The sequence below is a fragment of the Falco punctatus genome (assembly GCF_963210335.1).
Source record: "Falco punctatus genome assembly, chromosome: 2".
NCBI lineage: Eukaryota > Metazoa > Chordata > Aves > Falconiformes > Falconidae > Falco > Falco punctatus.
Window position 1 is genome coordinate 69,260,247 of NC_137581.1, and position 21,062 is coordinate 69,281,308.

Below are 21,062 nucleotides of genomic sequence, written 5' to 3' on the forward strand. Positions count from 1 at the left end.
GAATAAATTGGTGAGCTTTTAAAAGGTTTTTTCTCTGTCATATATTTTACCACAATGGAAACGCCTGCAGTTATGGAGATGCAGCTGGTCACAAGAGCAACAGCAAAAAAACCCAAACGGTGAGTTTCAGATACTTTAGGCTTATAGCAAAATGTCTATCTGTGTGTTTAATTATAACTGCTAATATATGTTCTGATGAAACTCACTTAACCCAGCATATTCTTCAAAATAATCTTTGTCTGCATAATCTCACTAAATGCTTACTTCCCCCTCTCCTATTTCACCTGGTAGCTAAATATTTTTGTTGTCTTAACGTCAGCTCAAATATATTTATCTGTGCTGAGAGGGGAAATTGTGGCTGACAGCTCGTGTTTTGGATATTAGGGGAGCTAGTGGGGCACAGCCTTCCTTGTCTGAGGCCCACTGCAACAGACCCTCACATCTTTCCAATGTGCTCAGGGTTTATTGGCACGTTAAGTGTTTAAATACTAGGAAATGATTAAGAAAAAAAGAGCACAACCCCTGCTCATGGAAGAGGGAGATGTGAGGCTGACCTGTGGCAGCTCTCGCACAAGCGTGCTGTCACAGAATGGCTTGACACTGGGGCTGCTGGAAGTCAGCCAGCAGAGCAAGAGCAACAAAGTTATGTGGACCAAAGTGAGGAAAAAAGGGGAGACTGGATGTCTGTCATATTTTTACAGAGCACTCAGGCGCAGTCATGAGTGCTCTGAAGTGGATATAATGACAGCTGATGAGAAATGTGCTGTCAGCCTGACAGCAGAGCCAGCTATCTGCAGCCTTATTTAGGTTACAACTGTGACATGAGTGCTATAGAAAATATATGTGGAAGATATGTATAGCATTAAATATTCACTGGTTTTGAAAAGAAATTCATGTACTGTTTGGGATTTAAATATTTAGTCAGCCATGCTTGTTTCTTTCATCCACCCCTACTTTCTAAAAAAAAAAAAAAGACAAGCAATCCTCTGAAGAAATACATCTTATTAAAAAATCATGTTATACAATTTCAAGGAAGTACTTAATACCTTTAACAGAACTGACAAGATAATTGTGATCTTTTTGTTGTTGTTGTTCAAAATAAATTATGATGCACTGAGAGCAAGAATTTGCACTGTTCTCCATCTGTCATTTATCTGAAGAGTGAACAGAAGAGATTTCAGTACCTGTGGGCTGAATTCAGCATATCCTGTCTTAGGGAGCAAGACCTAGGGAAGACATACCCCTACGAAACGGTACGTTCAAGTATTCAGTCATGAAGCAAGTTAGCTCTTTGCCTGTGAGATCTTTTTGTACCTTCTCTTTGGTCACAGGTTGTACTACTTGCCCATGAGTACTGCAGCCATTGCCAACATCTTTTACACATGGTGAGGAACAGCAAGTTCAACAAGGTATGCCTTTGCTTTAATAACATTCTGACGACAGCAAACGATAGTAAGGATAAAATTATTTCTGTTTAGCTTATTTACGTGATGGTTTGATCTAAGGTAGATGATCTTTTATAGAGAAAAGGCACATTCAGCCAAATCGTTTGGGAATTCTTCATTAACACATCATGCTCCAAGAATCTGAGTCTGTAGGCTTATCCTGAGTGCTCCTGGCACAGCAACAGGTCTGAGCCCAGCACAAAACATGAGGCCATGGACATATATCTTTCACTGTATCCACATATCCATGGCACAATGCTTTGTTTCTTTCCTCTTTGTTATGCTGCCTTGCAAAGTTCAGCTTGCTGCCCCAGGATGCTTCCACTTACGCTGGAGCCCAGTCAGGATGGGGCCAGGCAAAGAGTCCAGGTCCACAGTCATTCTTTCACTTCTGTGCTTATGTGTGTCATTTAACTGAATCATGCTTCACATTTCACAAGTGTCAAACCAGTGAAAATACATAAAGGACTTTGTGCGACAGGTGGAAGGCTGTATCATGTCATTCTGGAAGTCTCTGCGGCCTGAAATAATACCACTGATGTCCTTGCCAGATGTATGCCAGATGTTGAAAAGCTATGATAGGCAGCTATTCAAGGTACTGTAGACATGTTTGTTTGTTGCAATTATGTTATTATGTGTTTGTGTCTTTTCAGTAATGCTACCTGAGGAGAAAGGCCAGCTGTTTCTTTTGTGCTGTACAATGGGATTTTTGTTCATACCTCAAGCCTGTTCCTTGGTTTCTTCTGGAACAGCACAGTACAGATTTTGAAAGGAACCTTTCTTTTCTTCTTCCATCTTGCTGCTATATATACCTTTGAAAGTCTCTTAATATCAATGGATTATAATGTCATAAATGTGGTCTGTGTTCTGGCATGAGGTTATGTGACTGAAATGTTGACTAATACCTCTTCTTCCAAATCACAAGAGTTATTTTTTCCTTTGAGATTACTACTGCATTTCTCAGTGACGTTCTACATAGAAATATGATGTTTTCTGATCAAAATAATTTGCTTCATATTTGCAGCAGGTGATTAATTAGTGTCTACTAATAAATTAATGAAACCATGTTTATTGTTAGGATCTTTTCCCTTTTGCTAATAAATGTAACTTAGCTATCACTTAATTGGAAGGCAAAAAAACCCCAGGCTTCTTTACATTTACATTTAAACTACCAATATAAGAGTTCTGTTTCATGCTGCTGTAAATATGTGTAGTACACCTGTCATGTGCAGCTCTACAAACTTGTATTCTAGGAAATGGAGAAGATCCTACTTGATGATTTCCTGGAGGAGGTGCCTATACAACACATGAGGTCAATCAGATTGTTCAGTAAAAATGTTAAACTTTGGCTGCTTAATGCTTTGGTAGAGTTTCCATTACCACTCCAAACATCTAAATCTGAAGGTATGTTTGAGAAATAGATTTTCATAAAATAATGTTATCTTAAACTGCAGAGGAGATTGTGTTACAAGACTCACACGGAAAGTATTGTAGAAACATTTTAAGCTGACGTAGCTTCAATCCTAGTGAGGACTAGAATTAGTTGGTATACAGTTAAAAATAAAGTCTCAGATAATGTGTGAGAACAAATTTAAGCCAAAATTATCCCAATTCATGGTAAATTAGAGTGTATTTGAATCTTTTTAAAGATCTCACTCTTGCCATAATCACTTTGGTTGTGTAGATGATTGAATAATACACAGTCTGCCCTCTGAAATTTAGGTATTGTTCTGTCTTTTCACCTTGCAAGGGGGTTTGTGCAGATAAATTAATTAACAGCTATAGTGCAGTTCAATCTAAAGGGAAAAAAAAGCCATAGTCCCATAGGGAAACTATGACTGTCATTAGAGGAGGAATTGAAAAATCTTTACAAAGGTGTGTGTATATGTGTGTGTTTGTAAATATGTACATACATACATATAAATAGCTGAAGATTCTGACTAAAACAATGTTGTGCAGTTTCTCATTGAGTGAAGACCAGCTTCTCAGTGGCAAAGCAGGGCTCCTGTGTAGACAAAAGATTGTATTAGTATTCATATGCTCAAGGAAGACTTGCAGACAGTCTTAATTCCAGCATTTCTTACACGTGAATGCTTGACAGAGCAAACTTAGTAATGTGTTTTGAACATGTGTGTGCATGGAAGTACACTTAATTAATCAGCTGCGACCCTTTGTATATACATCCTGATCTTTCTGGTTTGTACAAACTTTAAAGAAGCAGAAATTTTCACTTGAAAACCATTCCCTGTCTACAGAAGTTTGTAAGTAGCTTTATAGTTGGTTTTCCTGTAACTAAGAGTCAGTTACTTTATATTTTATTCTTAAAAAGGATATTCTTTAACTGTGCTTGTCATAATTACAACACATGAACAGGAGAAAAAGAAACCAACTCCTATTAGCAGTACTGCAGAATTATAGATGCATAAAGGTTGAGATGTAAGCACTCAAAAAAACCCCCAGGAGGTTCAGAAGTAACGTTGCACTCATTCACCTTAAACCATACACATAAAACAGTATTAGTCTTGATTAAGAAGTGCTTAATGTAAAAAAATATTGGCAGTATTTTTCCTGTCTGTCATGGGTTAACAGATTTGCAGTGAAGAAAGAAGAGTGGTGACCTGGGCAGCTTCTGACTTCGAGGGTCCCAGCCCAGCCCCTAATGCCAGCTCAGCACCCCCACTGTGCCTGCTCTTAGCCTCCATAGTCCTCCTAGGGATCGACTTTATAACTTAAAAGATCTGGCTTAATTAATATATTTTAGACTGTAAAATGTTAATGATATGAAACATCTGCCTCTTCTTTGACAGAAGTTACAGTGTTTATAAAAAGACTGAGGAGAAAGACAGACCTTTCTAACTTGGCCAAGGTATGTTCCAGAATCCGTGAAACAGAAAAGCTGGGCATCTCATTTGCTCAGGCAGTTTGGACTGTGTATGAGATGCTCCATTGTAGACAAGAGCAGCAACACAGGTGTTCTTAGCTGCATACAGACCACGGTCCAAATCATGCCCACCCTTCTACCTATCTCCTCCCACACCATAAGTATGCTGAAGGGGCCTCTTCCTCCCTCAGGATCCTGTGAGAGCCCCTGAGATATAGTCAGTGGTCCCCCATGGAGAGGAGGACACAGTAGCTGGAAGGGTCAGATGATAGTTTCCAGTATCTCCACCCAGCCACACCAAAGCCAGTCAGCACATGCTGGAGTTATTCTAAAACTGACGAGTGCAGCAGCAGCCTGCACGAAGGGAAATCACAAATGTTCTGGCTGCTGTGTACACTGAAGTGAGAGAACCTTTTGAATGGATCGCAGAGATCAGCCGGCAAAATCTTCTCCATCCTCTAGCCAAGCAGCGCTGGAAGGAGCGGCGCAGAGTGGCACCCTCTGAACTTTCCTCCTCAGGGTCATCACTCAGATGGGCTTTTTTCCTTGGGAAGAAAGAGACAAAAATCTCTCTAACAATTAATATCTCTGCCTGTTTTTTGCTCTACAGTATCATTCTTCTCAGCTATGGATGTACATCCAGGAGCTGAATTTTTAACCCTTTGAACACTGCAAAGTAAATTGTTTCATTCAGTGCTGCATTATTATGAGGGGCTGTACCTTCCCTGCAGCATTCTTTCCATTGGTGTGATCCATTTCCATTTGGATACTTCCAAAACCTTGGGCTTTGAGCGGGTCTGGGCCACAACAGAAGAGATAGATCATGAACACAGAAGAAAGCAAAAGAGAACAGATGGTATATTCTCTCCTCTCCTTCAAACAGCAAGTACAAGATTGTCCCAACATGCTGCCTGGCTTAAGTCCCTGCTCTCTGTCCCCACACCAAAGGGCAGGAAGGAATGGAAATGTGGCTTCTTGGACTGCACACAGGAGGGTCACATTCTTCCTTAATAAACGTAGCTTTTCTTTATAGGAAAACTTTATCACCAGCAGCATGCGAAACATACACTTCAGTTTAAAGAAGTTTTAAAAAATAAAAATAATAGGTGCAAACATTGCACCAAACATGCATAGGTATGCTAACACAGGCAAACAGTTCAGTGAAGTGCTGAGCACTCACAGTTCCCATTTACTGCAGCAGCCCATGGAGATACTAAATAGTTGAAAAGCTCAGCTTCATGTGCTTCCAAACAGTGCTGGTTATGCATTGAAGAACGTGATCCAGCAAGAAGACTGCAAGTGCCAATTCCATTTGCACGCTCAGACTTTACGTCACCCTTCTTGTGCTCAAGCCATTATCTCAAGGGACTGGTTGTGGCTTTGTGATTCTTCCCTGCTTATTCCTAATGTGTGGAAAAGCTGCAGAGAGTCAACATTGAATTTACACCCACAAGATCTACAGCAAGAGAATTGCAGCCTAGTTGGAGGGCATTCTCTGGCAGCAGCCTCTGGCTGCACTACATCCCCGTTACTTGCTGTTTAACCAGCATGAAGGGAACCCAGCAGACCTGAGAATCGGGGTCAGATCTATACTTACAGCTGAGCACATCCTGGTTCTTGTTCATGTTAACAAGCTCTTGGCACTGTTCTCACAAGTAAATGATGTTTGTACCTTCTCTAGAGCCTCTTTAAAATGCAAGGGAAGGGCAAAGGCGTTCCAGTGTACCTGAGGATTAACCCCACTGGCAATTTAAAAACAGTAGTTTCAATAAGTGAAATTATGTACGTCTTCTAAACGAGCATCCCAATAGCCTTTCAGCAGTTGCACAGTCTCTGTTACAGCTTCCATTAGAGATCCTGCCAAAGCCGTGGATATTGGGCTCCAGTGAAACAGGGCAAGAAACAAATACCAGCCAAACGTTCTCCTGTAAATGCATCCCCCAGTCCAGCACACACCAGAAGATGGTTAGCTGAGTACCACAGGTGTTTGAAAGTTTCAGCTTGTGAGAAACACACAGATGCTTCATGGGGAGGTGGACATCCCTCAGAAAGAACTGCTGAGGGTTTTAGTCAGTCAGACCTGATCCTAGACTTGTGTGGATTTGTATCCCATTTCACCTGGTGGCCCTCATCAGACGCTCATGCAAAGCGGGTATGAGCAGAACAAGTGATACCTCACTCCTCCATTGTACTCTCCTGGCTTCCAGCAATCTGAGATGAAGGTTATATCTACATCTTGGTGTTTAATAGTTTGATTTTGACATCCACAACATCTTGGGGTAGTGAGTTCCATGGTTGGATTATTTGTTACATGAAAAAATACTACTATCATCTTTAAGTAATATTTAAGAACCCTTCTTGATGTAATTCTCCCTGCAAGTCTCCATTACATCCTTCCTCAGTTACTTCTATCCAAAGCTGAATTTTATCTTATCTTCTCATATTTTGGAGTAATTTGATATTTCTAATCACCTTCTCAGTTTTCTATGTCTAAAACGCACCTGGAATTTCAAATAGAGACTGATGGTCAAAGCAGGTGAGAGTGCTCCTAATGAGAAGTACTATGGAGGAGCTGTGCAGCTGCAGCCTCTGAAGGGTGTAATAACACCATCCCTTGTAGAGTACTTTGCAATAATTTAGCCACCTGGTGAGAAAATAGGAACAATTTTGGCAGGGTCATATTCAAAAGGAAAAAAAAGTTTCTTTCCCATCATGTGTAGATAAAGCAGGCTGACAGCTGCTACTACCTGGACATGCAGAAGTAATTAGAGCATAAAAAGGTGCAAATTCCCTGTGAGAAAGGAATGCGAATATGATGCTTGTTGTTTCCTGGGGCTGATTCCTGCCTCTGGTAAGCTGTATTTAAGTGTTGTCAGAGCTGACTCTCAGTCATTTAGAGAATTATATTTAGTATATTGAAGTGCAATGTCTAAGGGGAGCACTCTCGAATATTGGGGCATAGAGTCATGTGCTAGCAGTGTACTGGAGATACATCATTCCCAGCCCCTAGTCATTCCCAGTCTTTGGGTCATGTGTTGCAAGCAGCAGCTCTTCTTCTGACACTGGAAATTCCAAGTAGCATAAGAAAAAAGCAACATAAGAAAAAACATAAGAAAAAGAAAACATAAAGAAAAAAAAAAGCAACATATGAAAAAACATAAAGAAAACATTGTCTTCAACTTGGCTGAAGGGGATTACTGAGTGAGAATTAGAGCGCTTTTGGTATTTCAGTAAAGCTAGAAGAATGATGAAAAAGAAAAATGGCTAGATTGGAAATTATGTTTGCAAACAAATTGTCAGCTGCATTCACTGCTGCTCGTGGGGTCATGGTAAGCACCTGGTGAATGGGATTTGTTTGAACATCTATGCATCCTGAAGTTTGTCTGAATTTTACAAAACGTATTTTTCCTTTGGAAGGCCCAGCTGGATGTGGACTATTCATATAAAAGCCCAAAATTCAACAAAGGCTTTAGGATCTCCCTGATTTCAGTACAGAAGTGTGAGACTACATGCATGGCTTAGTGATTTTTTAAAAGAATCATGTTTAATTTCTAATTTCCTTCACTGTTCTCATAATTTCATCAAGAACCTGAAGAAATACTGTGTGATGTTAGCAATTAATTAAAAACAAATAAATAAATGAAGAGATGAGGATTAAATGTTAGGCTGAAAATTGTTTGCACTATCTGTGTGAGTAGTACTTTTTGGGACAAATATGAAGCCAGATTCATTCACAAATGACTCATAAGCAGATAAATGGGGATAAAATCCTGAGTAATATTATTTCAACTAATACGTTATTTTTACTTTCTCAAAGGTTTGGGCAACTTGAGAAAACTTGCCTTTGAATTTAATTGAAACATGTACTAAGGACAGGTAACATGGAGGGAAGGTCAGCCCTGATACCCCATTCCATGTTTTAGACCAAACACCGGTATTTGGCGTAACTGTAATAACTCTAACCAAAACCAATTGCCCAGGCAATTGCCCAGATACTTCAGGCATGTTAGCCTTGTCTGCTCCATCAGAGGCAACAACACAGTCATTGAAAAGAGTATCTCCCAGAACAAAAAAAACCCTTAAAGAGAACTTAAGATTAATTTTCTTTGATTCTGCACCACCAACCCCCACCCCCCCAGTTTGGAGACTGGTTATATAAAGTCTAGTATTGAATAAGGGGAGCTTTTTGACTGACTTAAGGGCTTGAGAAAATTAAAGGCATTAACCATTTCCTTATTCTCTATAGACAATGAGAACAGTCTTGGAGAACAACAGCAAAGTCACTGTTCTGCGATCAGGCTTGCATGTTGTCATCGATCAGGGATTTCTGGATGTGCCTGGAATCCTCTTTCAAAACAAGCTTAGGAATCTGGAGGAGCTGCAGAACATAGAACTGAAATGTAATGGGTTTTTTGCTATATTTTGTCTTATCCACTTAAGCCCTTGTTTGCCATTGTTAAAGCTCCAGCATTTCCACTTGTTTATTCATGGCATCGGCCCTAATGGGAATTACAGTCTTGCTGTAACCCGAAGTGCTGGAAAAGAGCCAAAAAATTGAGAATGGAGCATGTAACACTATCATTCTAACTTTAAAGGTTAAGAATGAAAGGCTTTCCATTCTGACTCTTAAAGCTTTCTGCAGGAAAGGAGTTGGGTTCGTGTTACTAAATTATATATCTTCTAGAAGAAGGTTGACAAGCAGACATATTAATTTTTTATCATTTTCTTTGACAAAAAAAAGAAGTTTTCAAGTGTTACATTTTTATATTTTCCTCTCTCATTAATCAAAGTACACAAAATCATTTCTTGTGGCCAGGTTTTTAAATATTGTACGCTGGACGAGGACTATTGGCTTTTCAGCTTTCGTGTCCTTTTGCTGTATTGTGACCTGTGGGATTGATGTTGTGCTGTAAACAATAAAATATACAGTTTGTATGCAGCCATGACATAATGCATTTGCCAGCTTAATGAAAAGGGATGGGAGCATAATGGCAAGTTAATTTTTAGATTAATGGGCTGCCATTTAAATGATTAGTAAGAGACGAGCAAGTTGGACTAGGCTGTGCACAGAACTGACGGAGGGAAACCTCAGGTTTTTGCTTCTGGCCTGCCACCAGCTTGCTTGCTGACAAGGGGTGTGCCACAGACTTTCTGTGACTGCTTTCGGTAGGAATAATAATTTGCCTTCTTCACAGAACCATCAAGAGAACCATTTAAAGAATATTTATGTACATCTTAAAATCAAAACCACTGTGCAGAATGCTTTTATTACATCTGCTCATTATATTAATGAAGATCTCGCTCTTTCCAAGGTGGTATTATTGCATTTTTTGTTTTCATTGTTTTTCCAAACTGTAATTTATAATAAGCAAGGTTTCACCAACCCTATCCATATGCCTTCTTGAAGGAAGATGTCTCAGTTACAAGGGTATAAATTCAGAGAGCTGCCATAGTGATGCACCTTTTGGCACTGGGTGATAGATTCCAGTCTTCTGGGGGAACAGCTGCACTGATATGTGGCAATATCATCTATATTTCTGTTGGTCTACAGAATATTCTGCATTTTCTGTTATTGTTTTAAGACTCTTCTCTCCCTCTCAACAGATTTAAAAAAAAAAAAGTGTTGGGTTTTTTTTTCTCAACCACATAAAATCTCAGATAAGTAAGTTGGTATTGCATATAACCAAATTTCAGCTTTCACATTGGAAGTGTTTATTCTTGCCACCTTTGCCACAATGACTAGGTCAGTGCAGATATGGTGGAAATGGACATAAACATGAATTCTGACTGACTTCAGAGTAGGGTACTATTCCTCACTAACGCAATGGTATGATTATATTAATCAAAATGCTAAGAACAGATGTCTGAATATATTTTAAGCTAAAGATAAAAGAAAAAAAAAAGCTAAAACTGTAGAAACAAAAAGCAAGCCAATCACTCTAAGTAATGATCTCCCTTCTGTATTTCATAGGTTTGAAGGACTTGGTGTCTTTGCTGTCACGTTTCACAGATATTCAGCTTCTCCTGGAATGTGTGGCTTCAAATCTTCAAGCTTTTTTCACTGAGGTATAAAATCAATCATTTCAAAAGAGAAAGAGCGATCACATAATTTATCCTGCTATATGTTGACTGTCACTAGTTTGCAGAAGCTACTTTGTACACTAGCAACCTGACCAAAGTGCAGATTTGCATAAATACAATTTATGCATGCTGCAGAAAAAGGGAGAATTAATTGGCACACAAAAATTCCATCTGTCCAAACCACTACAAGCAAATTTCTGTGCATGTATCCACTTGGGCAGTTTCAGTATCTACTCTCATTTCATAGATACACTTTATAACAGTCCCCAGTAAATGAAAATTTGGAAGAAAAATGTTAGTAAAAATGAAGAGAAAACTTAATGTTTCCTGAAATAATTGATTCATGAAACTGTTGACTTTTAGCAGGTGGTAGGAGTGTGAGAATTTCTAGTAAATGTCTCTAGCTCTTGTGGAAGATTCAAGTATGATCATCCTTGGATATGTACCTTTCCAGAGGCTACCAGCTCTACCATCCCTGGTCCATCACTGTTACAGAATTAGTGATATCTTGATGGTACTGCTGCATTCAATTGGTTGCCAAACCAATTAACATGGGTCTAGGTGGTGGTTAAAGTTTGGATTTGGTGTGGGTTTTTTTCCCCTTTCTGAAGAAGCAGGGTAAACTGTACTTCTTTAGCTTGATTATTTCCCAATTTATTTTTTTTAATTTAGAATAGTACTTCACAGTTCTGTGGTGCCTTCATCTCAGAGAACCCTCAGCTACTTCATGGGATGGTGTAGAGAAGATGGAGTGGGACTTTTCCTGGGGATTCACAGTTATAGAGCATAAGGCAATAGACACAAGTTGCAGCAAAGAAAATTTCCAATAAATAAAAAGAATAAAAAATACCACGGGAGTTGTTAAGCATAGAAAGAGGTTACCTGGAAAGGCTGTGGAACCTGCATCCTGAAGGTATTCAGAACTTGGCTGGGCAAGGCCTGAACTACAAAGCTGGCCATGCTTTGGACAAGAGGTGGGATTAAATGATGTCCAAATTCCCTCTCAGCCTAAGCTATTTTAGGATTCTAACAAAAAAACTCCTTGTTCCCTTTTGTATGCAGTTCGTACAGGGAAATAGTCTGCAACACAATAAGGAATTCTTTTAACAAACTTTATCATAAAGCAGTTTTTTTCCTTATCTGCAGCCAAGCAGGAGTAAAGAGGAGTTTAGAGAAGTGGCATCAGCTTTTCAGTTGAGATGGAGCTTCCTGCTGAGTGGAGTAAGCAAGGCTATGACCCTCAACTGCTCAGGCAGTTTGGGTACGTAGGGTCTTTATACATATATATACATATATTTATGTATATTAACTCTCCCCTGATGCCCCTGTCTGACCTGAGACGGCTGAGGCAACAGATCTTTCTAACCGGCATAAATTCATGCTACAGTCCGTAGGGGCATCACTTCTCCCTAATCCCTTCCTTGCATCAAGCAGCACCACTCGCCTGGCGATGTGGTTAGACAGGTCAGGGAAATGAAACGAGTAGTTCGCGATGGGATGACTTCTCTGACCCAAACCCTGGGACGAGCAGAAGCGAGAGCAGCGTGCCGGCGGCCCTGGAGGGAAGGGCAGGACTCCCTCTTTCGGCAGAAGCCATAATTTCTCCGTGGGGAAATGGGGAACGGCAGCCCCAAGGGTGAGCCTCTGCTCCCTCTCCCTAAAAGGGCTGCACACCCCCACTGGGGCCACTGATAGCCCAAACCATAAAAATTCCAAATCTCTCAACTGATGGCTCCAAGTCCTTCAGGTCCTTTCTATGTAACGCAGCCCAAGCAGAGCCACCGCAATAACTGTTTGCCAAAAAGGCAGTTAGCTCTTCTGACAAACGGCTATATGCTCCTTTTCCTTGGGCCTTACACTGACATAAGGGCTTGCCTACCAGCAGCAAGCCTGTTTAAGGTGTTACACTAACCGAAAACTAGACAATCCTTAGCTGGGTTAGTTTTCTGCCCGTTTTAGGGCTCCAAGCTGTCAAGCAGTAAATCCATCATGCACCAGAGCAAGGCAGGAGAAGCAAAGGGACTGTGCAGTCACGTTCACTTGAACTGGCTTGAAGTGGTACAACCATGTCTTAAATCAGTTCAGTCTCTTCCATTTCTATATTGCATCAACCCTACCTGCCTTTCTCTTCATTTGTAAAACCTTTCAGAGGCTCGCTCTCTATTATTCATTGTGCAGAAATGCACCATCTCCTTTGAGCAACATCTGATCCCAAACTGTATGAACCGCTTTTTAGATTTTTCAAAGGAGCACCTTCATATTTTTTCCTCTTCTGTTGGATGGGGCTTCACACAGATAGCCAAAGAAAACCTCATTATCTTCTTCGAAATTCCCCTTCAAAACCATACTTTCATGTGCTTCCTACAAAGACATAACAAAGGGGTATGTTACGGTTGTCGCCTTTTGTATTCCTCCCCTATTACTGCCTGTGTTTGTGCAGGTATGTGCGCACCCCTTTTCTGCATCTACCCGCTATCTTTTGCCTTGTATCTAGATCGCAAACTGTCTGCAGCAGGATCAGAGTTTTGTTCTGTGTCTGCAGGGAACATAGCACAGTAGGGTCCCTTGTCCATCAGCTGCTGCATTCCTGTAATAATAAAATAACCATTCCTTTCTCTCTCTCCAGAGGAGTTCTGCACCACACTCTTAAATGTTACATGTAATATTTTGGGCAATGAGGAAACCGGGAATGAATTCCAAGAACAGCACTGGAAGCATAATGTTTATTGAAATTCCCCATGGTGGTGAAATCCTCTTCCCTCTTTCCACAATAAAAATTGATTAATGAATTGCCTCCCTGTTCTGCAGTTGTCAGTGGTTGGGAACACAACACTGTTACCAACAACTAGCTTTCCTTAAACTAGTCACAAATTATATTTTCATCCCACTTATGACAGTCTTCTTACTATACTTCAGTAACACTAAGGCTGAATTTATTCTCATGTATGAGAGTTTTAAAATGTTTTTTAATCTTTTGCTGAGATGCTCCAATTAATTTGGTCATTATTCTCTTTTTTCTTAACACCCTTCGTTCTTTAAGATGTTGGATTATATGAGCTAACAATGTCCCTTCTCTCCCGTCTTACTGAGTTTTAGTGGACAAGGCTGAAACAGTTATGTTAACAAGCCATCTGGTGTAAAAGTTCTGTACTACGGGTTATTGCTTTTCAGAAATACCTTAAGTCTCAGCATTTCTTGCAGGAATGGTGGGCATCTTGCAAGTCAAAATATGTAGCATCCACACTGAAGAAACAGAATTACTTAGGGAAATGTGTGAGTGTCATGTTAATGCAGTGTGCCTCCCCCAAAAATAAATCACATACCAGTAACCAAAACCAAACTTACTTCTGTCTGGGGCTTTTACTTTGGAGCTTGGCACATCTGGCACACATAATATACTGGCATACTCACACCTCAGAATTTAGGATTGACTTTTACACTTTTCCAGCCCAGCCTCCATGTGGTGATGCTCAAGTGTGATGGGAGGAACCATGCAGTTCCCTTCACTGTAAGGCAGCAAGGAACAAGTGCGCTACAGCAGTCAGGGCTAGTGGGACCTCTACAGCTCTTTCAGCTCTACCTCCTCTCCACCAAATGTGCCTCTGCCTATGTCCATCACCGAGCTTCATGTCAGCTGGTACACCTGCCCTTCCTTACGGGTCTGCCTTCTGAGGCATTCAGGGATGTATTGATGAGCCACACTGGCTGGACAGTGACCTGTACGTTCCTCTTTTGCAAGCAAGCTGCTTCAACCTACTCCCTTTTCAAAACTGTGTCCCTCTGTATTATTCCAAGGGACAACTAGAGTTTAGCTTTTGTGTCACGCTTACTCCTCTTGAATACAATGAAAACACTGGTGAGACTTAGAAACACACACGGACTACTAGTGTCAGGTCTGTATAGCTGGAACTCCAAATATAAAAGTCCCTTTCCTTGTCCCATAGATAAACAAGTACTTCTACTTCCTTTGCTGGAATGTAGGACAAAAGGACAAAGAGCAGCTTCTCAGGCACGTATAACATCAAAAGAGGCAGTATTTTCCATTTTTAAAGCTCTGTAAACCTTGGTCAGTCATATAAATTGTGGTATCTCCTTGCTGATGTCCATATAAACATATCTATGAGACGCAGAGGTTATGAATCGCTTGATGAATCCCTGTGCAGGTTGATGGCATGGAAGAAGACCTACTTATTACTGTAAGGGCTTTCAACCAAGGTATGATTCAAAAGTCAGTGGCCTCAGTCTCTCTTGGCTTTTAGCAGTTATGTCCCAAGCTGCAAGGTAGACCATTTAATGTCATAGGTACAAGACACCCAGACGGCTGTAGGAGGGTTTGCTTGGGAAGAGGTGGGATGATTTATCTGTCCAAGGGAAGAGTGAAGGTGACGTGGTTGTTGCATAAGTCTGGTAGTAGCAGTGAATGTGGGGGAAGAACTTGAATGGGAAAGCAAATGAACACCAGTACACTTTCCTCTCTAGTTAAAATAAGGGGGAAAGGCTTTTGCTTATGTTTAAAATCTGCAGTTGGTGCCTATTTTGCTGTGGTATTTTGAAGTACTTAATTTTGTCAGTACTATTTGATGTCTGTTAGTCTGCTACTTTGCCTAGCCCATTACTATAGTGAAGCCCTTCAAAAAAGTACATATGAAGATAAGTAAATGAAGAGATTGCTAAAATTATTTTTGTTTTTCTTTAAACCTAGGATCCTGGCATTTGCTTAGTATGCTACTCATGGATTTTGTGGCTCACATTTTCCTGTCCTATCTAGAGAAGGGAGAAGAAGACCTCTGGGTCCCAGTGCAGAATGAATCGGCTATTCTTTGTGTTTATGACCCCAGCCACCTTGGGGGCTATTTTTCAGAACAGTGGCCTCAAGCCAGTGCTCCACAGGCAGCTCTCATAACTTCGATGGAGAACCAGAGTAACTCTGGAATAAGCAAAACTTTTCCAGATTTCTGAGTTGTTCGGTGTACACAGCCACAGGCAGTAAGGTGAAATAAACTTTAACTTTACAGAAAATTAGCCCCCTCCAAAAGTTATAAATTGGAAAAATCAGGAGGGATGGGGAGGGGTGTGGTTGGTTGGGTTTTTTTATGTGTGGAAAGTAGAACTAATGAAATCTAGGTTTGCATGCAGCTGTGTCCAACATCACACAAACCTCAGGCCACAAAGCATCCTCCACATCCCATCCCCACCCCACAATCCCATTGAGGCATCATAAACCGCACCTCCCCATCTTTCCAGATCCCTGATTCTTTCCTTAGGTTTCCAGTAGACCTTTGGCACTCCTTCAGATTCCCCAAGCATTGCCTAAGAAAGAGCAGCACTGCGCTGGTGGGTTGGGAGCAGCTGAGAAACAGGCTGCATGTTATTTATTGATCAGAAGAGAGAGTACATGGTGCAGTCTTTCCTTGCTGTTGGAGGCCCTCAGAGGCTCTGTTTCCTCCAGCTACCTGTTAATTTTATCAAAAGATGCAGAAGTATGAAATCCTTGAGACCTTTCTGCTCCACCAGACTTTCTTGCAGTCAGTCCGCTGCTTCAAACTTACTAGCATAAGGGATGACATACAGGCAGAAAACAAGATAGACTCTAATATTCCTAGGATACAAGGCTAAAAAGAAGGACATACAGGAACATGGATCAAGCCTCTGTGCTTAATACAAGCGATGAATTTGACATACAGCTGCTTTCAGATTTTTCTTCCATGCGGTAACAGCACTTGTCTTAAATCTCAAAGAACATTGTGTTTTCCAGAAAACTGCCAGACACACGTTACTGGCACCAAGACTTCCAAAGAAATTTACATTTTTGGGGTGATCCTGCTGTAGTTACTTTACTCCCAAGATGTATTCAACTTCCATGAGCTAGGACCAAGACTGGAAATGGACTGCTTTAAAAACATCTTTATTAGTTATAAAGACCCTTGGTGGACCCTTGTCTTTTAAATAGAACTATACTAAAACTAGCTCAGCAGTGAAAATTGGAGGGGAGAAAGAAGGCACAAAGGGGACAAACCAAGAACAATTTATACTTGTAATAGGCATGTTTGACAGCATTTGTTATTTTTCAAATGTAATATAATGGCCCACCGTCCCATACCACCTTAATGTCAAAACCCAAGCTGAGCCAGGGGCAGGCTATGAGCAAGGAATCTCTAAACCACCGATGGTCAGAAATTAGGAGGTAAACCCACAGAAATCTTACGCGGTACCTGCCCTGCTTCCTATGCTCTTTCACTAGGCTGCCCATATGGGCTTTTGTATGGCCCACACTGCCCACGGCAATGCTCTCCAGCAAGTGGCCGCAGACCAGGGCATGCCACGGGTTGTGTCTCTGTCAGTGATGTGCCTATAAATATGCCTATCAATTTTGCTTGTTTTGTACATGATCTCAAGAGCAGAGAAAGGGTGATTAGAGTGAGGTGTGAGAGTAAGAGAGGAAAGGTGTAGAAATATGACAGCTTGAGAGAAGGTATGGAAGAAGGAAGGAGACAATGAAGGATTGGAAGAGTGCAGAAGGAGCTTAGAGATTAAAGACCCCACCAGCTGATGGATTCTACCAGTCCATGTGCAAGATGCTGATAACGGTGAGATGAGAAAGAGATTCCAGTAACAGCCTGTTGATGCTGTGGTTCAAGTGTTTGCAGTTTGTGAGGGAGCTGAAAAACTTGACCCTGCAGCTCAAAAGGGTTTCAGGAGCTGTGACAGAGTGAGCGCGCACGTCTGCCTACTTGTGTCCTTCAGATGGGTGGCAGCTCTCACTTCAACCATTGCGGGCTCCTTCTTTTTGGTATCGATACTAATTCCACAGGTTGCTGAAAAGACAGCTGCCGGAAGCATCTCCATCACCCAACATTTTGTATCGCCATCTCTGTAGATCGTCTGAATAGGTTCCCATTGCGTAAGGATTTGTGTTCTGTGACTTTTGATCACCAAAACTCATCATCATCATGCTCCAAAGCTACCATCTGTCCCTGCTCCTGACTAATCCCCCTTCAGCTACAACCCGTTCTGCAGGGTATCTAAACCCTCGGCAGCCTTAGCAGCAGCCAGCAGCCACGCTGCTGTCTCCTGGACTGTGTTTCTGCTGCCTGACATACCGCTCTGTGCATCACGGGTGTATTTCATATTTTTTCCTTTTAACTCCTTTAACTTGTGCAGCCTCTGCAGCTCTCCGTGACCCAGTGTCTTTCGTCAGTTCCCATCCTCCACTCTGTCCACTGCCAACACCACCAACGTCCTTATCTTTTTAACCTTGTCCCACAGGGTATTTCTATGCCTTCTCTACAGCCTGTCACACTTGGGAAAAAAATCTGTTCATCACACCTCCACCCTCATCTCATTGAAATTAGTACTAAAAGCTCAGTTTTGCTATGAAACCCTGGAAAAATGAGAGGGAGGACTGGTAACAGAAGTCAGAAAAGAATCTCCCAACCCTGCTCTGATATCAGCAGCATCAGTACATGTCTGTGGCTTAGCAGATCCCTTCGTGATCTTTTAGTTGTCACCTTCATTCTTCCTCTTCCTTCCCCATCTGTTTTTGGTCCTCCATTCCTAGTTCATGCTGAATATAAATTACATTCCTTGGCAGAGAGACCATGTTTTTCCATTTATTTTGAACAGCGCAGCACATTTCTGAATCTTTTTTTAAATATATATATATATAATTTGAAACATGAAAATAATTGTTAATAATCTCGAGAACAGAACACATTCCAAGTTGGTGACATCTCCGGAGGAAAACGTTATTTTTATATGAAAAAATGTAAAGGGCGGCGAGTGAGACAATACAAGATTTGAACATATTGGCTTAACGGGGAGTGTGGCAGATGAGACGCTATATAGCCAAATGCATGTAGTATGAACTAAGAACTGTTGAAACTGGTGGCAGTAATGAAGATCCTCCGAGTAAGCCATAATCTACAAAATTGAGAGAGCATTGGCCCAGTCTTTATTCCTCATCACAGAGCTTGCAGTTGCTTTCTCTCAGCACGAATAGCATTTCTTCATCTAGAAAATCCCATTCCAGGCTCCCTCTCTTTGTTCACTTGTTACCAAATAAAAATCCTATTAAACTGCACACCTGCAGCGGGTTTATCTGCAGAGCACTGTGCTGTAGCTTTTAATCCAATTCCACACCTTCGGAACATACAATATACTGCAAATCAGGACGCGGAGAGACTGAGGTTATGCTGTTCATAGCTCTGTTGGCAGAGAGCAAATCAAACACTTTGATTTCTTAAAAAGGGAGAAAAAATAAGGACATGGTTAACTACTTCACTTAAAGGAACGGTAAGTGTTCATCTGAGTGGTCTGTATAATCCAGGATATGGAGATCAAGTGAAATCATTAACTAAAATGATCAAAAACTGAGAGCAAAATCTTGACCCTGCTTAAATTCAGTGGCAAAACTTCTGCTGACTTCAAGAAAGCCAGGATTTCAGCATGAAAAACCAGTCCCCATCAGGGGACAGACAGGCTGAGACTATTTGTTTTTAAAAAGAATAGAAGGGCTTATAGCAGATATATAAAGTATGCATAAAGGATGTGCCCTCGTAGCAGACCTTTGCCACCCTATGAGGAAACCCAACTTGTATCTCCTCTTGTTGGGTTAATTGATGTAAAATAAGGTTGGCTATCTGTAAAATACCTCTGGTTCAGCAGGAAAGAACAGAGGAGACTGTTATTCAGCGAAGGGAGGAACAGTTTTTACAGTTGTTACAAATTTTTTTACAAATTTACAGTTCTTACAGTCAAAGCATTTCCATGTTTCTTTTCTGATTTTCAGCTCATCCAGGTCATTTTGGAAGAGAGAATTACTGAAACTTTTACTAAGTTGGAAAAAGGTGGACAGACACTTTTTTTGCCTCTGAGGAACAGCAAATTTTCAGAGAAAACTAGCCTGACTTGAAGATTCTTTATGCTAGACCATTCTTACTTTTTGATAAAACTTTAAGAAATACTGTTTTTGTTCTTAAATTTAAATTTAAGACCTTTTTCTGGAAATACTACCACATGCAAAACCATGCTAGCAACGCAGTTATTTGAATTTGTCACGGGATTCAGTTGTTTGACTGTGTTTGAATAAAACTTCAGAAGAGAAAGGTGAAATGTTTATGGTTCGGTTTTATCTATTTCCTCTGCTTTTTGTTGTCAGTAAAGCTGAAGGCCTACCTGAAGTCATCGTGGTAAATTTATCTGGAAGCTGCAGAAGATACGAACGACTCTGTGCCAACGCTCCTTTGTGTCCACTGTACGTAATTTAAAATGTGTATTTACTGCAGATAGAACTTGTCACTAACTCCTATGTCTTGAGAAATTCCTGCTTTGTTTCCCATTTCTGCGGGACACAAAATTTCACATATAATTCTATTAGCTGATATAAACAAGGTTGTATATAAAGTTACTGATTTGTTTATGTTAGAAACTAGGTTGTTTGAACTTCTTCTATAAGCAAAGAACAAGCACAGAGTCTTCTAAAGAGAAACCCCGGAATGAATTTGCATGAAATAGTAAATACGGAGTATGAAATTTGTATCTTGTGTGCATCAGACTCTATGAGGAAACTCCCTGAAATGCCAGGGAAATTGGGGTTTAAAATCTTTTTGAAAAGCATGTCTGCAGGGAGCTGACTGGGCCTCATCATTAATTCAAGAAGGGAGAAGTGCTTCGTTATTTTAAGAAGGGACATTTCCTGAACTAGAGAAAAGCACTTGTCAGGAGCTTAGCAAGCTTTCACTCATTTTGGTTTTGGAAATCCTCATTTATTTTCCACTTGCATCTACATTCTTCTGTCTCAGCTCAAGCACTGAAGTGGGAATCAATATTCAAAAGGGTGGTATTACAGCAGATGTAGACAAGGCAACGTGCTAAAGGAAACGGTAGTCACGTATTCAATTTTGCTGAGAAGATTAAGAGTTTGGTAGCGAAATTACATACTCTGGTGAAGTATCTTCATAGTCAGAAAAATGTATTTGCGCCTTAAGGCCCGTTATACCCATTATCAATATCCTTCAGGTTTTTGTGGTGAAGATAAAAAACAAGTCGGGGGGTCTAGGAAAAAACATAAGCTAAAAACATTCAGTATTTCCCAGCCCACTTCTATTTATAGAAGTTTATATTCTAGATTAGATATGCAGCATATTCTCATGCAGCAATTAAGGCGAAGCTGTTAACAGCAGACCGACCTCGCGGTCTGTCCCTCACAGCTATCGGAAAGGCAAGGTCAGTTAGATGTACCGCAGCGGCAAAGGCTCCTGTGAGATTCATCCCGCCCCGTCTCCCATCAAAACCTGTATTCCTTAAATAATTTGCACGAATGCAGTGGAAGTTTACAAGCATATAATTTTCAAGAATTGCACGTTTGCGCTGGCACACTGAAGGGGCGTAGCTGCCAAGGACGGAAAAGGCGCAGGATGCAAAAGCGCCTTTACTCATAGGGCCATCGGTATCAACTCACATACACGTTCAGATCTTTGCCGAATTATAAAGCCTCGCCTGGGAAACGTGTCATTGCCCAGCAGCTCCGTGCACCTGCACGCCCAAGGGAATGCCACCAGCACCGCGGCCCATGATGCCCGCCCGCCTCCTGGGGCTCGGGGTCCTGCCCCGGTGCCCAGCTGAAGCTCTCCCCGCGGCGGGCGGGCTCGCTCCCT

The 21,062-nt window shown here is 41.1% G+C and overlaps 1 protein-coding gene across 5 annotated transcripts; it reads left to right on the forward strand.

The window, feature by feature from the left end:
* Positions 1-369: 369 nt before the first annotated feature.
* Positions 370-20,578, forward strand: RFX8 (regulatory factor X8). Of its 5 annotated transcripts, none has more exons than XM_080377333.1 (9): positions 370-1,253; positions 1,332-1,409; positions 1,927-2,040; positions 2,699-2,849; positions 4,253-4,311; positions 8,573-8,726; positions 10,298-10,392; positions 11,554-11,668; positions 15,110-20,578. In XM_080377333.1, the coding sequence occupies exons 2-9, from the start codon at positions 1,383-1,385 to the stop codon at positions 15,364-15,366; spliced, it is 972 nt and encodes a 323-aa protein (XP_080233459.1). In that variant the 5' UTR covers positions 370-1,253; positions 1,332-1,382; the 3' UTR covers positions 15,367-20,578. The 5 variants fall into 5 exon arrangements, with proteins under 5 accessions (XP_080233459.1, XP_080233461.1, XP_080233460.1 ...); XM_080377335.1 differs by having other exon boundaries at positions 370-1,409; positions 15,110-15,398; positions 19,565-19,635; XM_080377334.1 differs by having other exon boundaries at positions 370-1,409; positions 15,110-15,398; positions 19,196-19,290.
* Positions 20,579-21,062: the final 484 nt, after the last annotated feature.